This window comes from Salvelinus fontinalis, chromosome 34 (genome assembly GCF_029448725.1).
Source record: "Salvelinus fontinalis isolate EN_2023a chromosome 34, ASM2944872v1, whole genome shotgun sequence".
NCBI lineage: Eukaryota > Metazoa > Chordata > Actinopteri > Salmoniformes > Salmonidae > Salvelinus > Salvelinus fontinalis.
In genome coordinates, this window is record NC_074698.1 from 21,792,860 (window position 1) to 21,810,563 (window position 17,704).

At 41.1% G+C, this 17,704-nt stretch overlaps 2 protein-coding genes across 2 annotated transcripts; both read right to left on the minus strand.

Annotated features, from left to right (window-relative positions):
* Positions 1 to 1,189: 1,189 nt before the first annotated feature.
* Positions 1,190 to 2,092, minus strand: LOC129833496 (small integral membrane protein 36-like). The gene has a single exon (XM_055898145.1). It carries the CDS (start codon positions 2,011 to 2,013, stop codon positions 1,705 to 1,707), a length of 309 nt encoding a protein of 102 aa, XP_055754120.1. The 5' UTR covers positions 2,014 to 2,092; the 3' UTR covers positions 1,190 to 1,704.
* A 12,181-nt stretch (positions 2,093 to 14,273) lies between these two features.
* Positions 14,274 to 17,166, minus strand: LOC129833497 (transmembrane protein 100-like). Its single transcript, XM_055898146.1, has 2 exons — positions 17,031 to 17,166; positions 14,274 to 15,853 (listed from the first exon to the last, which is right to left on the minus strand). The coding sequence occupies exon 2, from the start codon at positions 15,750 to 15,752 to the stop codon at positions 15,321 to 15,323; it is 432 nt and encodes a 143-aa protein (XP_055754121.1). The 5' UTR covers positions 15,753 to 15,853; positions 17,031 to 17,166; the 3' UTR covers positions 14,274 to 15,320.
* Between the last annotated feature and the right edge of the window lie 538 nt (positions 17,167 to 17,704).

The following is a 17,704-nucleotide window of genomic DNA, read 5'->3' on the forward strand; positions in this document are numbered from 1 at the left end:
AAGTCAAGGAATGTGTGCATAGATTTGGCTATTTAGTGAGTCATATACTGTAGATTAGGCAAAGTCAGGACTCAGGACCTACAGTAACAGCACTGCGTCACATCAATAAATATCTATGGGACTTTGCTCGTTTCACGTGTACACTGCAGAGCTGCACTACATTATGACTGGTGTGGGGCTTGGGAATACAATGTTCCCATCGTATCTGTGTCACGAGAGATACAGGTTTATCCGGGCACTGCACGGCATGCTCTCTGTATCACCAACAAGTGAAGTGCCCTGGGCAGTCTGGACCCTACAGTCAGGAAATAGCCATGTGTGTGCTGCAGACACCTTTATCAGCATTAGATACTGCAGCTCTTTATTGGAATAGTCCATGTAATATTTACATGCACTGATAGGATTCAGCAATTATCAAAGTAAAACACTATTTAGAAAGTATGTTTATTTTTGCTTGATGAAAGGAGTAGTCTGTATCAAGCGTCTGTAGTTTCATTATTCATAAGGGAACATTTGTACAGGAAGCTACTACTCATACAGGGAAATTATACAAAACAATAAGCACTTCAGAAAAAGTACACAGTATGCAATATTGATTGATTGATGTGTTACTCTGACCATTTGTATCTTCAATACAGCTTATAATTAATGAGTTAACTGTATATAAACCGTTACATAGCATTTGTTAATGTATTTATTTACATATATCAACTTGTGTTGGCTGAATCAAGTCACATGTCTTGACATCAAAGGGTTAGCAGGTACATATCTGAAATGGGCTCCATAAATAACCTGTTTCTCATGGCGGGTGGGAGAGCGATTAAAGAAGCAAGTCTCAAAATAGCAGAATAATCTGGGCCCCACAAGTCATGACCATGGTTGGACAGCACTTGGCTGAACTGTGGTTGGTTACTTCATAAAGACTCAACACTGTCAAGTTATGTATTTGGCTAATGGCTACCTTAGTTTGCCTATAAACAATACGAGGAAATGTTGGGCAGTTTCCTAATCTGAAAATGCCAGGGCACACTTTGTAATACACTCCTCCTGAGACCTGATTGAGATAGGGCAATAAGTCTTTCATCGATGAAAACATTACACTAGCAGAGCATCATACAAATGTCTATCAAGTAACATTTTGACAAAGTAGTGAAGCAAGATGACAATGAACGCTCACTGAGAGGGGCAGACCTGTCTCTCATGAAAAATGAAAAATGATAACTGGTAATACTTTGTATCAAATTTAAACACTGAGGCATTTTGTGATGTAATAAATATTTGAGCTACGTGCAAAGATATGGTTTGAAAACTGCAACCCTTTTTTAGTCAATTGCAGTTCCCTCTCATGTCGTGTAACACAAACCACTGTTAATAGTACAGCTCCTGAATTCCATGTTGATTATCAGTTGTGACATTTCTTCTTTTAGAACAGGCTGTAGGCTTCTGTGATCCACCAGAGCTTTCTAAAAGACGGATTTCATGTGCATCAACACTGCACACACATGCCTCTCTCTTACCGTCTCAGACTGGTCTTCTGCAGGTCCAATCCTAGCATTGTCCTGGCCACCAGGGAAAAATACAGTCTAAAAAATAAATGTAGAAACAGATTTTAAAAAACATTTATGTACAAAAGTTTATCCCGCTGCGATAATTCCAACAGGTGGTGGACTGAGTTCTTCAGCACCACAGTAGTCCTTCTAGAATCTAGACCATGGTGCTCTTCTTCTCCCTGAAGTCTGGACTGGGCTGAGGCTCATATGAGGTGACCATATTGGTCTGGTCCCAGCGTTGATGTTGCGGAGAAGGGGTGGTCTGCTGCATTACCACCAGTCTGATGGGGGATTGGGTAGGCACAGGGTCCGGCGCGTACTCCTTGGTCGGATCCTTGCCCCGGCAGTCATACATTATACAAGATATCAGGAACACCAGAAGCAAGATAACATAGCTGGCGATAAGGATGCAGAGGTTCAAAGTGACAGGATCAATCTCCGAGAAGTTTTCCTTAAAGCCCATGGTGGCTGCCTCATACTGTGCGGCCCACAGGCCCAGAAGAAACAGCTGGTGGATGGGACGGAGAATGGAAGACGGTCGCCTTCAGTGGAGCTGGAATCACTAAACTAGCAAGTGACAGCAGGGCTTTCTTTCTATCCTCGTCAATCTATCTTCGTCAATCTCTCTCTCTCTCTCTCTCTCTCTCTCTCTCTCTCTCTCTCTCTCAGATCACAGTGGATATGTGGCTTTGTGGTAAAAATACTTTAATCCATGCCATTCCTCCAACCTTGAATTTCTGTGATCAATGATTAAAGCTGCTCTGTTTAATAACTTAAGCCTCAGTTGTAATTTCAACAACTGAATCTCGTATAGGATTCTGCCCATTTAAAAAGGCCATTTTTGAAAGACTGTGTTATATCACCAGAATCTGTTTATCAAGGGCATATTAATGTCGGAAACAGCACGGATTTAGAGAATTAACAGAAAAAGCAGGGTGGGGAAGGACAGTCTGTCGTTAGTATGAACATGTGTATGACGCATTTATGAGTATTGTGTTCTGTGTGTCTGTCTCTGTGTGTATGTGTGTGTGTGTGTGTGTGTGTGTGTGTGTGTGTGTGTGTGTGTGTGTGTGTGTGTGTGTGTGTGTGTGTGTGTGTGTGTGTGTGTGTGTGTGTGTGTGTGTGTGTGTGTGTGTGTGTGTGTGTGTGTGTGTGTGTGTGTGTGTGTGTGTGTAGTAGTAGTAGTGTAATCTTAATCTTGATTGTGAGTGGGGATTGAGAGAGGGAGCCATCTGGCTAAATAGAGACCCGAGATAGCGACTTAAAAAGCTACTCAGATGTGAAAGAGGGGTCTTTGACTTTCATATTTTCAATGTTAAATATCAATGCAGGCATATTTATTGTGGTAAATATGTGTGATCAGTACTCTTCTGTTCACTGTGTGTAGCAGAGGATTGACACGGTCGTTGTAGGCTGCCGCTGCAGAGATATCAGAGGGCGGATTAACGGAATTGAAAGCGTTCCTATGAGGTCAATAATCTGTGCTGACGCATGTCAATTAAGGCAGTGCCATTTTTCATTTTCAAATACACATGCTCTGTGGAAGAGAAAACTTCCACCACAAGGACATTTCTTTACCATATATATTTACTGATATCTTTTTACTGAGTGAAGCTAATGTTGTTCCTGCGGTATGGTTTTCATCCTTTTGCTTTCAAGCGAGAGGGTTAGATGAGCAGCAGAGGGCAGTCATCATCGTCAACATGAGCTGCGCAGTAGGAACAGCACCATCTATAGGATGATAATCTGAACTTTGACCCAGATTGCCATCGCGCACACACACACACACACACACACACACACACACACACACACACACACACACACACACACACACACACACACACACACACACACGCACACACACACACACACACACACACACACACTCCTGTGTCTGTCATGTATGGGGACAGGCAAACAGTAATGTTCTACTTGATGTCGTTGGTAATCAATATTTGTTTATTAGGCACTTCAATACAAACAGATGAGATTTGATTGGTGCATTTTTATGAGTGCATACATGAGTTTTAGACTGTATTCTTGAACAAAGATAAAACCAGATAGATCCTATGTGAATTGATGAACTTCTAACAGCTCTGCTTTTAGAGTTCATGTTCCTCTGGATCAACTGGTCATTTATCAGGATGATTGTCTACAATGGACAAGCCCCAAACAGATGACATGGGGTTTTAGAACAAAGGACAGAGCAGTTTTAATTCAACAAAGAAAGAATTTCTTTGAAAAAGAGGTTTCATGTTTCCAAATACCATCAGAGGCTTAGTTAGGATTCACTGTTAGCAGAACTGGATTTTCATGCCTTTAATACGTTTTTAATGTTCTTGTGACCAATGTCAAAGGTTACAAAGATTTTTCATAGCCACACCAAAATGTCATGATCTAACTGTCCATTTGGACATTGATTTAAAACAAGAGGGTTATTTTGGCTTCTGAAGGACAATCAGCACAATATTTCATGAAAGCTTATGGAGAAGACAAATGCCTTCTCTGTCTTTGAGTAAAAAGTCCTCATTGAGCAACCATGTCCTCTGACAGTCCTCTGCACGTCAGTCAGTTCGTCATCACTTGTTAATCCTGTCAAATTCCCAAAATGAGCATCTGGAAAAGGCTACGCCCTTGTGTGGCGGCCTCAGCATTAATACAGTCAGCCTGTCTGTTTGTGGATTGATATGCAGAACATTTTCAACCTGCATTTCTTTAGCAAACAACAACCTTATTTTTGGAGGCCAGAATTTCCTGCTGGGAAATGGTACATTTTGGCAATGAGATGACATTGTGGGTATGGATTAATATTGGTAAGGTCATTTGCAGCATTGCAATCCATATAGCTTCATTTTCAAGATTACTAAACAAAAAATAGCCCGTTGACATTGGGTTGAAGGAAAAGCTGAGGGATGTTTTGTTGAGTTCTTTGGAAGTGATTCCAGGAGAGGATATGTCAGGTTTGTCTGCCTGTCCCATGCCCATGGGTGGGGTCTCTCTCCTGTTTACATCTGGGCCGGCGATCTTTCCCAGCTCCAGGGTGCCAGGGTGTCCGGCCGTCTCCACGGGACTGGAAGCAGACAGACGCCCTTAGAGAGCTGGGGAGAAAGGATATGTAGAGAAACCTGCCGGAGGGCCTTGGGCCTTCCCATCTGTCGTCTCTGTCTGGATGGAGCCTTTCTGTGTGTGGATGTCTGAGGACGCAAGGGGAGTTAGTCTTTTCTTTGACTTTTCTGTTAACAAAAGCCTCACTTTCTGCTAGAGCACAAAGACTTTACCTACAAGGGAAAGAGACAAAACTCTGCTCAGTGTTTGTTTATTTTCCCAGCATGCCACTAATACTCGGTGGTGTCCCTCCCTCCATCAGACATATCCTGACCCCCCACCCTCACCCCTCCAAGTCCACAACAAATGAGTTACAAGGCATACACATTCAAAAGGTCCCTCCCTCTCTGCAATCCAACACAATGTGATAAATCGGCACTACAGGGCCCCAAGAGCCTTTCTCGCCTATACTAGCTTCACGTTCAAATACTGAACAGCATGGACCTTTGTCTTGACATGTATGTATTCAAGCACTCTTGTCTTCGTTGCCATGGTGTCTCTGTGGGCAACCATGAGGGTGCGCCAAATGTAGAAAGTTGTTACAACTTAACTGACATCAATCAAAAGGCAGCATGTTTACATTTTAGTTTAAAATGGTCTGTTTTACAGATCTGGTAATAATGACATTCAGTCGGCGGACACTGTGTTGTTTCTACTATTAACGAATGTAAGATATATTTTATACAAGTTTGGAGAGTTTAGCCATGCCAGTAAAAAAGATTGCAGAGGTTTCAGGCCCAGGCTTTTTTTAAATATATATTTTTAAACCAGAGTGCTAATTTTGTAATGCGTTAGTGTATCAATTTCTCACAACAACCCATAAAATCGAGACCTCCTCGATGTGGCAAAGGTTTCCCTATGACGTTAGTGGGATATCATCTACTCCCAGTCCCTATCCTACATGACTGTTGCTGAGATCTGTTTCTATCTAAAGAATGGCGGAGTCAACCAAGAAAACATTTGTTGCTGAAAGGTTTAACTTAACTGAAGTTTCAAAGTATCAAAGTTTCCTTCCCCCATTAAATATACCATTCCACATCCAAATCCTTTACATGAGGGTTTAGTAAGTTTAGAAAAAAGATCAACGTAGACACAGCCCCCTTTACTGGACATAAGGGAACTATTACTCACGCGGAGTTGCCCAAGTGGCATACACAGTCATGAGGTGCTGAAGCCAGCAGATGTTGTGAACGTGTCCCTGTTCTTTGTGTCTTCAGTCTCCATGAGTTACTCCAGAGATGTTCCATGAGGTAAGCAAAGAGGCAGGGTTATGCAATCAAAAGACAGCTGAGGGCAGCTCCTGTTCGGCCGCAATGTGTACGAATACCACAGGAGAGACATACTGGTCCATGGGTACAGAGAGTAGAGGGGATCTAGACTGAGGAACCAGGGGGTTGAGGATTTGTTTCGTGTTGTGTTTATTTCCTTCAGAATTGTTTTTATGAATAGAATAACTTGTTTGATCAGGAAATTAGACCTGAACGGGAAGGAATCAATGTGTGGTGTGGTAAACCAAGCTTACACACACTCTACCCACAGATCTGTTATTTTGTTCATTCTATAGTAATTGTTACCACATTGCTGTATCATGTTGGCCAGACCTTCCTCAACATTTGTGAGGGGGTGTAGGCCTACCATGCACAGGTCATCATATATTGCACTGCCGGTCTAGCCCTATCTGGTAGTGTTGCCATTAGTCTGCATTCTTGAAATTGGTCCCAAAACTTCCACACTTTACCTCTGTATGCACTGTGTCCTCAGACCCAAATAAGGGAGTGACCTAGCATCTAGCCTGATATATTAGTAGTGCATTATGATGACTGATTATTTCAGAGTAAATGGACCATTAAATTGGACCAGGGTGAAGCCGTACCTCTCGGGGGGACAGCAGCTGGCAGGCGACTGGCGGACTGAGGCGCTCGCAGATCTGATAAAGGCCTAAAGGGAGTCTTTTCCTTCCTGAAAGGCGGACTGTTTGTGTTAGCCTGTCCTCTGTCTCTTCTTCTGGGTGTGGGAACCTGCTCCTCCCAAAGCTCATGGCTTCCTTTAGTCAAGGACCTCACAAAGCACGACCAGTCTGTGTACCATGTGACTTAAATTTAAAGCCCAGCCTGGGATGAGGAGCGCTTTTACAGTGGTGTTAAACCGCATGTGACACATGTAAAGACCCTTACCGAAACACCACATGAATCATTGAAATGTTTTTTAGACAGCACTAAATTACAGATGTAGGATTTTAATTTGATCACTCTTTTGTTGCTAAGAATTTTCTTGCACAGGAGGAAAAGCAAACTTGTAGTGTATTCAAGGTTTTAAAAGGATTTGAAAGTTTGTCATTTCCACTTGAAAATATCAGACTTTATATGCATCTTTATGTAATACATGTATAACTAGCCACTTTAAACAATGCCACTTCTATATGTTTACATACCCTACATCATCTCATATGTATATACTGTACTCGATACCATCTACTCCATCTTGCCTATGCCGTTCTGTACAATCACTCATTCATATATTTTTATGTACATATTCTTCATCCCTTTACACTTGTGTGTATAAGGTAGTTGTTGTGAATTGTTAGGTTAGATTACTCGTTGGTTATTACTGCATTGTCGGAACTAGAAGCACAAGCATTTCGCTACACTCGCATTAACATCTGCTAACCATGTGTATGTGACAAATCAAATTTGATTTGATTTTCCCTAACAAAAAATGTATCAACCCCTACAAAACATTTACATTGATTATAATCCACATCATAATTCACATTTCCTGTTCCTTCAGAATTTTTTTCCTGCTGTACTAAACTGGCTCAAATTAAGATCCTACATCTGTAGCCTACTTAGACATGTATGTAATATGCATTAATAGGATTTCAATTAACTGTTTTACTCTATATGAAGCCTGTGTAATCCTTTGTAACACTCTTCTCTGGCCATATGTCTCAGAACACATTGCAACCTATAGCAATGTTCAACATACTCAGGAGGACAGAGGGCTGTCGACAAGGGTTTTCTTTCTCCGTCTAATGCGTTGTTGACTTGTTTTATTTGCTTTAAATCTCACTCAACATCAAAGAGACTCTTTCGCCTTGCAGCTCCAGAGGACCTCAGATTTACACGTGGGTCCCATTGGCCACAGTAATAAGTCATTGGGGCACTACAAAACAGATGCCCTGACTTTGTCCCCTCTCCATTGTCCTGCATATGTTATCAGAAATGCTGCTGTTCTCTTCCCTAGGGAGCGCTCAGAAGAACGTCCAGAGCTGATTGAAAGCATGCCGAATTACACCCCGAGACCACATTAAACGCTCCCCCACTGTTTCCCACAGTAACCTATTCACACTTGTTCAAGATTAGGTGGTGCTTGGAGCTGGGGTCCCACTACTCTCAGCTGGGCCACATTCCCTTGTTGTGCTCTGTGTGACCAGGTCTGACCAAGTCCTAGGCTCCCAGGCTGGTTTATGGGGCCATAGATTCTGGGTGTGAAAGTTACCTGACAGAGTGTGGCAAATAGGAGAGCCTCTGGGCTTTCACTTCATGTCACATAAGGGCAGAAGAAGGTAAATAAATATACATTTCTGTCTTGGTCTCCATTAATGCATTCAAGGATGAAGCGTTTAGGTTGTTCCCTCAATATTTTTTCATTTTCCCCAAAAGATCAATACATTTATAGCATAACTGTATTAGTTTATCTGTTGAGGAATATCAAGGTGGTAACCTAGCCAACAGCAGAAGTAGAAGTTTCTACTTACCATTCAAAAAGATCTATGAAATGGAGTTTTTGAACGCCTATAGAGGAAAATCCAACCCTTTAAAAAGTAGCTCAGCTGTTCAGATGAAAGGAAACCAAGTGCTGTGAAGAAGCTACTTCCCATGACATCATTGTGTTTGTTAAATGACCTCTGCAGCTGTGTCAGACACACCTTGTCATTTCCTCCCTAAACCATTCCAATGATTTAGTTAATTTACTTAGGGGAAAAGACTGGCCATGCTTGCCAAGATGTTTCTTGGCACACATGCAAGAATATGGTACTGGAAAGAGTGAACACCTTGCATGTATTATTGCAGTTTAACCAATTACACTTGAGGTCTTCCAGCATTAACTCACTGTCCACAATGTTTCTTTACAGTAAACTGATATTCTAGACACAGGAGTTTTTATCCCCTGTTTTGTGATTTAAAAATATATATCCTTTTGCAGCACATGTACTTTGGCATATTGTCTATTATTTGATCAATGAGGGGGTGCAGTTTTCATCTGCATTGTGTATTTTTCTCTCTTCTGTCATGAGCATTTGCATACATGCATGCACATGCGCACACACACATGCGCACGCGCACACACACACACACACACACACACACACACACACACACACACACACACACACACACACACACACACACACACACACACACACACACACACACACACACACACACACACACACACACACACACTTTAATTAAGGTGGAAGTGCAAAGAATAAACACGGATTAATAGATAACTCTTCAATTACAGTTGTTTCCCAATCCCTGGTTTCAAAGGAGAACTTGCAAATTACATACAGATTTCCTGAGGCAGAGTTGGTAAACACTGTGGAAGTCGCTTTTTTCCTGTTGGTGTCAGAGTTTGACATGAAACAGCCTTGTTGGTCTTTACACCATGACAGGAGTGATTGTTCCTCTGTTGTTCCAACAAGGGTACAAGGATAAGATTGTTTCACGGTGAGAACTTCTTTCAAGATCAACATTGAGCCAACATATTGACCATGAATAACATATCCGTCACTGCCTTGTTCATACTATTTATCTCTCTAAGCTTTTTGCAATGCATTGTACATCACAAGATACAACATACACCATGGTCCAACAGAAATTCCGCCAACTATCCTGTATTATGTATCACAGTGAAACCAAACTCTGACCATGTGTGTTCTCATTCCTCTTCTCAGACAAATGGTTTAAATGTCTCTTCATGCTTGACGGAGTCAACAATACAGTCACGATAGGATGTCACTTTTGTGGTTTCCCTTTGTGCCGTTTTGACGTCCTTCCGTCTCTGTTGCATGATGGGAATCATTTTCACTCTTTTCCAGCAGGCAGCTGGTTGAGGCTCACTATATTTGAGAGAGTGTAACGGTTGTCCTCCTCCTCTTCGGATGAAGAGGAGGAGTAGGGATTGGACCAAAGCGCAGCGTGGAATGTAGACATAATTAAGTTTATTAAAGTAAATACGAAAACCGAAAACACTTCAACAAACTACAAAATAACAAATGCACGTAGACTGACCTAAAACATAAGAACTTACATATAACACGAAGAACGCACGAACAGGTACAGACTACAACAAACGAACAAACAAACCGAAACAGTCCCGTATGGTGTAACATACACAGACACGGAAGACAACCACCCACAACAAACAATGTGAAACAACCTACCTATATATGGTTCTCAATCAGAGGAAAACGTAAACCACCTGCCTCTGATTGAGAGCCATACAAGGTCAATTAACACTGACACTTAAACATAGATACACAAAACATAGAATGCCCACCCCAACTCACGTCCTGACCAACTCAACACATACAAAAATAACAGAAAACAGGTCAGGAACGTGACAGAGAGGTCTTGATGAGGAAAGAGAAACAAAGGGAAAACACTGTTAGCAGTACACTCCTTGGTTTAATTAGGAAGTCTGTGGGGAGAGAGACAGAAGGGTGGCTGGCTACAAGGAGACAAGAGGTAAAATACTACACAGTACAATCGATTAGAATATGAATGTGCTAGTTCAACAGTTGGTCGTTGTTAGGCATTGGGGGAGCTGCAGCTGCTTCAATCGTCAAGATTGTATCAGTCAAGATGGCCTTTTGTTATGGCTGAAGAGAGCCCTGTAGTCTGAATATGAATTTAGGGAAATAATACAAAACAAAATTAAAGTTTCTAGAGGCCCTGACCCACTACCCTTCCAAGGTTCTACACAATGTCCAGACTCAATAACGTCACAGTGTCTATTGATCTTGCATTGTTTGTTGTTCAGACTTATTTTACTCTGCTGAGAGTTGTTCATGTCAAATTGAATCAAGATTCAAAACTCAAGTTAAACTGCCAGATACAAGAGGGCGAAGAACTTTACAGTTTTAAAAAAGGCTTTAAAAAGCAGTGTTTAAGTTTTTCTTTTAAAACAACAGTGGGAAATTGTGGGTTGAACTGAGATTTAATGACGATCCAGTGCATCCTCTATCCCTCTGAGTTGTTGAGTTTGTCAGGAAGGGCTTTACCTCCAGTGTGCATGGGAATGAGGACATGCCATGGGTTAGGACCCCAGAGGCAGCGGGCAGGCAGCACTTCAGACACCTCTTTGAGAGCTGTTGGCGCAGCATGAAGAAAAGACAGTCTTGGGCCGTGCCAGTGAAGATAACTGTTGTGAATGCCATAGTGGCTTTTCTGTTCCTTTTAAGGTAAAATGTGCTTCTTGGATAATGGATGTAGTCTGGATTTCTTCCAATAAAAAGTTATTAATATGTATATCCTCTCCCAGCTATCACAATAATAATTTGTTTAAGAGAACTACCACCATAACTGTGGTTAACGATTGCCTTGAAATACTTTTTGATAAGCGATGTGTTTATCTTGGAGGGTGTGCACTTAGTACCTTTCAGATGGAGCAGGAACAAAACATTGCTTGACGAGGCGCTTGAAATACAGATTGGAATTTTTGAAGTGCTGAACAAATACATGGAATTTAGCAGTGTTTCAGTGGTTGCTCTTTCAGTTATCAAGAACATGGGCCAATGTTGAAATTCAGCAGAGGCACAAACTTAAAAGTTTGAAACTCCAAGTGAACAAATATTTCTGACAGTGAAAATTTGGGAAGGCAAGCATTCTTACAAGCGACTGCTGCAACAATCTAATCAAAACCCTCTCCTGATTGCCAAGGTTCCACTTTTGTTGTATCCACTGACATAACCATCAAAGAGCTGCTCACGTTCAAGAAATGGGAGGGTTGTGTCTGATAAGCAGGCTAGCTGCCTATTGTTTCCTGCATCAGCTGGTCTGTACCCATGGTCGCTGAGTGTCAGGTGGGGTGAGTTTACAGAGGAAGTAGTGACATGGGCCAATCCTCCAGGGGAAAGGTGGCTGACGCACTCTCCAGCTCTTTAACCCTCCGGCCCTTGTAGAGCAACTAAACAGTCACTCCCCAGCTCTTTAACCAACAAACCCTTGTAGAGCAACTAAACAGTCACTCTCAATCTGCCCATGTAGAGCAACTAAACAGTCACTCCCCAGCTCTTTAACCAACAAATCATTGTAGAGCTACTAAACAGTCACTCTCAATCTGCCCATGTAGAGCAACTAAACAGTCACTCTCCATCGCTTTAAACCACCAGCCCTTGTAGAGCAACTAAACAGTCACTCCCCAGCTCTTTAACCCCCCAGCCCTTGTAGAGCAACTAAACAGTCACTCTCCATCTCTTTAACCCACCAGCCCTTGTAGAGCAACTAAACAGTCACTCCCCACCTCTTTAACCCACCAGCCCTTGTAGAGCAACTAAACAGTCACTCTCCATCTCTTTAACCCACCAGCCCTTGTAGAGCAACTAAACAGTCACTCCCAGATCTTTAACCCACCAGCCCTTGTAGAGCAACTAAACAGTCACTCCCAGATCTTTAACCCACCAGCCCTTGTAGAGCAACTTAAAAGTCACCTCAAAATGAATTTACGAGGGTTTGGACTTACGAGAAGCTCTGACAATAGAATACTTCAAATGACAGTTTCACATTGATCAGAAACCCAGTTCTAATATTCATAACAGCAACGTATCTCTTGAAGTGAATATTTGTAACACCTTTTTCAAGTAAACAATCCACAATTGTTAGGATATGGTTAGCTGTTTTTCCATTTGGGCTGGACTGTACAAGAACATGACCAGTCTTATTTGTGTGCAAACACCTAATGTGAGAATGTGTCTTCCTTTACACCAACAGAACTAAAAGCCTAATGATAACAGGGTGAGCTCACAAGCAACGATGAAAAAAATATTTCTCAAACATTGACCTCATATTCCAGGTCAACCAAGGTCATTGATTGGACGTCATTTGAAATAGAAGCTGTAATAAATAAGCCCTTTGCTCCTCTGGTACCACATATTTTGATGATTTCAAGCTGTTTATGGTTAAGTCATGCTTCTCTGGTGTTTTTTTTATCAAGTATTTGATTGGAAGTAACTGACTGAAAAGGATCCCTGTAATGTTGACCTCATTACTTTTAATTGTGCTCATCCCATTCTGGCTTGTAACAGCTAGCCATTATGGGCTTCTTCAATTCAATTAAAATAATTTGATCCAATCTCATTTTTGTCTTATTCATAAACATAATTATCTGCTTGGCAGTCCCTGGAACAAAAAAAGTGACGTACACCAAATTCAGAAAGAGGGTACGGTTGTGGAGAGCACCTGTTAAATCCCATATCAGGTCACCCCTTTTTTCCAACTTCACTGCTTCTTAGCCCTAGCTGCTGGTAACCTGTCATGCGGAAAGGGGACACATCTTACTAAGTGATTAACATTTGGTCTCAGAGTCAGGTGTCTGAATGACTCCATTCTCCCCCTATAAGGAGCTTCCCTATGCGTGGGGTAAAGTTCGCCCTCAAAAGTGACAAAGTGTGTTGTAGGTGCTCCTCTGACGCAAGCAAACCATTTAGTTGTAGTGTCTGGTGTCACAGGGATGCATAGCAACGCAAATGCTGCCTATAAATATACCTCTGCGTCTGTGCTATTTTAAACCAAGTCAAACAGAAGAGTTCAACTTCCTTTTACCTTTGGGAATTTATGTATTGGAAGGTATAATGAAGTATTGATTCTGTTGGCCAACTGAGCACTGTTATGCAGATTATTTGGACTTTACTATAAAGTGGAAGAAACGGTAGAAGTGATTTCTCAGCTGTCAAAGCATACAGTGATGTCACCTTTGGCAGCTACATAATTTGATCCTGACAGAGGTACAAAACAACAACAAATAGTTAATACATTGTAATATTAGAAAAAATATTAAGTAGATATTAATACTGTAACTTATTTATATAATACTTAAACAATATTTATTATCCTTATCACGAACACATTTCTATCACTGCAAATTAATGAAATGTAATCCGAGGCAAACCTGCCCTCAAAGCAGTTGAAACAATCAACAAAGGGCAGAACAAGTGCATAAGGTTGAATACACAATGGAACCCCAGGATAAGGAGTTGGACTTAGTGGTGTACGTCAGGAGAGAAAGACACACTTCCTTCAATTCACTATTGAATGTTCAAGTCACACCACTTAACTGCTTTTAGCAGTTATGCCCTACTCTTTCTTCTTTGACAAATACATTAAGTGAGAGACATTCTATTATGTCATTTCAGTCATTAAAACCCCCAAAGCTGAAATAGACCATGTGTGGTTGTGTTAAACAGAAAGATAATTTCATTTGATATGTCAAGCTAATAGCTGATATGAGCCAGACTGTCTCATGGAACACTTCGACTTCTCCCCTATATATCAGCTATTCTCTTCAGAATACATACATAGTGAACCTTTGGATCATGAAAACGGACACAAATGAAATGTTTAAATATGGATGAGAGTTTATTAAACCTCACTATAACCTATTAACAATTGATGTACTGTTAACAGAGAAGTTATACATAAAAATGATTATATTAAAGTGGAATAAAATACTAGAACATTTCATATCGCTCAACATATGAAATACATTTACTGACAATGGCAAGTACTGTAGCGACAACAAGACTGTGGCAAGATGCTAGTAATTCCAAAGAATCTTGTTGTCATAGTTACATAGAACACCATGTTAGTCATGGTGTGGAACAAAGTGCTTACAGAGAATACTTAATAAAGGTTAATTCGATGTAAATTACATTTAGTCAATAATCATATTCCCTCATAATGCAATACTACCTATAACATCATAGGTACATCATAGGTACTATACATAATTACTGAGCTCGACTTGTTTCAGAGAATACGATAATAAACATCAAACAAAAACAACACGTTTTTGTGTCCCCATAATGCCAATATATATCATTACATATTAACATGTAAGTACCATATTCCCATGTCAGGTACTTGAACATAATTCTGTGTGAAATGAAAACGAACAATCAGACTTAATGAGAGATGTTATGCCTAAAACATGGTAAATGAAGCATGATTCGTTGTTCTGGATTTTCCCATGTCCCCCTCCTTTCAGACCACTATCCCCCCAGTAAATCTAAGACACCAGATGCAACAGTAGATTAATGGGAAACATCCTCTCCATTGCATTGTACAGTGGTAATTTGTCTTAATTTTGATACATTCAGTTTGGCTGTCTGCCCAGCTTCCCAGATGTGACCAGTCTGTTTGACAGATTAAAAACCCAACAACTTCATGAAAGCTAAGACGTTTTGACTTACTTAGCCTAGAGACAGTCTGAGGTGAAAGCCTTGCAGGTCAACGACGCACCACATAGACGTTGGTCAGTCATGAAAACATCTGGATACACCTGTCTCCACTCCGCTTTCAAATGAACCACTACCTCTGTTTCCTCTCGCACCCAAACATATCACAGACTTATTTCTCTCCTGATGATCAGTCTTTCCCTTCATGCAAAGATGCTCCTCTGGTTTGCGACCAATGCAGTTTGGCTTTCCCTCCGCCTCTCCTTCTTTCTCTCAAGTCTCGTCTTCCAGCATACCGCACTTAGCGCCAATAGCACCAGTCCAGCAGATAGTAGCACCAGCCCAAAGTAGGAGATGGTGGACCCATGTGAGTTGAAGCTGTAGGCCACAGAAGTGACCACGATACCGGCAATGAGAATGACCACACCAAACGGCACTGTGCAGCGATAGCAGGAGAGTTCTGCACCACCTGTGGCCGCGTTCAGTTGGATTTCAGTGACCAAAGGGATAGCTACTATAGTCACAGTCGGAGTCTGGTCATTGATGTTGGCCTTCTCCACGACAGCTCTTTCTGGGGCTGCTGGCACTGTCATGGTGTCTTTACTGGGTTCCTCTGGCATCGCAGGATCCAGCATCAAAGTTGTGCTTCTTTCCAACCACAGATGGATCCTCACTTTAACCACAGATAGGTCTTCACTTTTTATATCCTGAGGTTGTTCTGTCAGCGTGTACCAATCTATGTGAAGAAATATATCATTTGTTATGTCATAGTGAAGGGAGTGTCAAAATCCATATGTTCCTCAACATGTTGCCCAATTGTAGCCTCACTGGACATAATAAAATAGGCCTAAACAATCTTTTAAGTAGCTATTATGTGAATGCACATGGCCTCAGTCGGAATTGTTGACAGCTTAAGACATGAGCCTTCGTTTGGCACTTAGTAACTCCAGGCAACCTCCTTGCACAATGCTAGCCTCTGGCCCAGCAAAGTCAGAAATTGGCTGAATGACGCAGAACCACTCCACCTTGCACAAGCTGTCACATTCCCTGGAGAGCGTGGGAGATGGCATTACAAACTACTCCGTGTAATGCGAGCAGCCTCAAAATTATCAGCAATTTCACAAGCAGTCATTCTTTCTCCATGTCCGCAAACTTAGAAAATATAATAAAAAATGTAATTCAAGATGCTTGTTATAAAACATTAGTCCATGTCATAACATCTTAGAAATGTATTACTCTAATAGGCCTAGTGCAAAATTGTAGACCTTTTGCAATTGATAGGCTATATGGAATATATTTCACTTATAGTCCTATTTATTGTAGTAGGCCTAGTCCTTTATTATAGAAACCTTTGTTGATGAGGTCCCTGATAGAAAAAATACATTAATTTCACATGTGAACATGTGAAGTGTTCCAAAAACACATGTTTTCATGTGATCACATGTGATCGTATGTGAAGTTAATGTGATAACATGCGACAACAAGTAAAGCAACATGTGATAGATAACATGAAACTACACATGTGAAATGTTCCAAAAAACAATTTTCACATGATTTCACAAGTACAATTTAATGTGAAATTATGTGATTTTACACATGTAAAATCATTCGGTTTTGCTGTAAGGGGTGTTATGTTTGAATTGAATTTCAATGTGTCTAAAAAGTTAGTGATGGAAAATATTGTAGCCTTAGCTGTGCCACATGCATAGTCTACCTACCACATATAAACATGTTCTCAAGTTGTTATAATGATTACATAAAAGGAAACATATCATGTATGAGGAAAAGTGTTTGGGTTGGAGAGATCGAGTTTTACGCGTGGACCAACTTCCGATAAACACACAGTAAATATTGTGCGATGAAGAAAATAATCTGCATGTTCGATAAGTGTCTGACGAAGTGTTTAAACTTACCTTGCACGCGTTTTCCATGCCCGCACCGTTTAAAATGTGGTTTTGCCCATCGATGAATAAAACATGGACTGTAATACGCGTTTGTATTCCAGTAACTCCGTATACTTTCGAAAGCCGACACAAGTGGGACTCCCTTCCGTCTTTATGTACATTAAATGATAAGCCAGATTCAATGTGTAGGTCCAGAACACAGTTTCACTCTCCACTTCGCTCAGCCAGTCTACAACTCGCACCGTAAACGTTGTGTTGGAATTTGACTCCCATTCATCGGATGTCCCCTGTGCGTTTCCTCCTGTGTAAGAAAACGACTGTTTGACTGCCATCTTCTTGCATTGCAAGCACGTTTGTAGAATATCGGTGGCTATGGGGGTGGGGTGAACCAAAAGCGGGCCACAGGTTTTTATTATTATCTTGGCTTAAGAGGAGGGGGGACCTTTTAACCTCTTTTGACTAAGGCAGGGCCAACATGAAGCACAGCTGTTGGGATGTCCAGACACATTTATATAGCCTAGAACTGCCCAATAGGCCTTTGAAGCAGATGTTGGCTAATATGAAGATGAGTAATAGCAGTTGACATAATACAATATTATCACATCATTACAAACAAACATACAACCACATACAACATACAAACACACACTTGAGCCTAGAAGAATATCCATGCACATATCTTC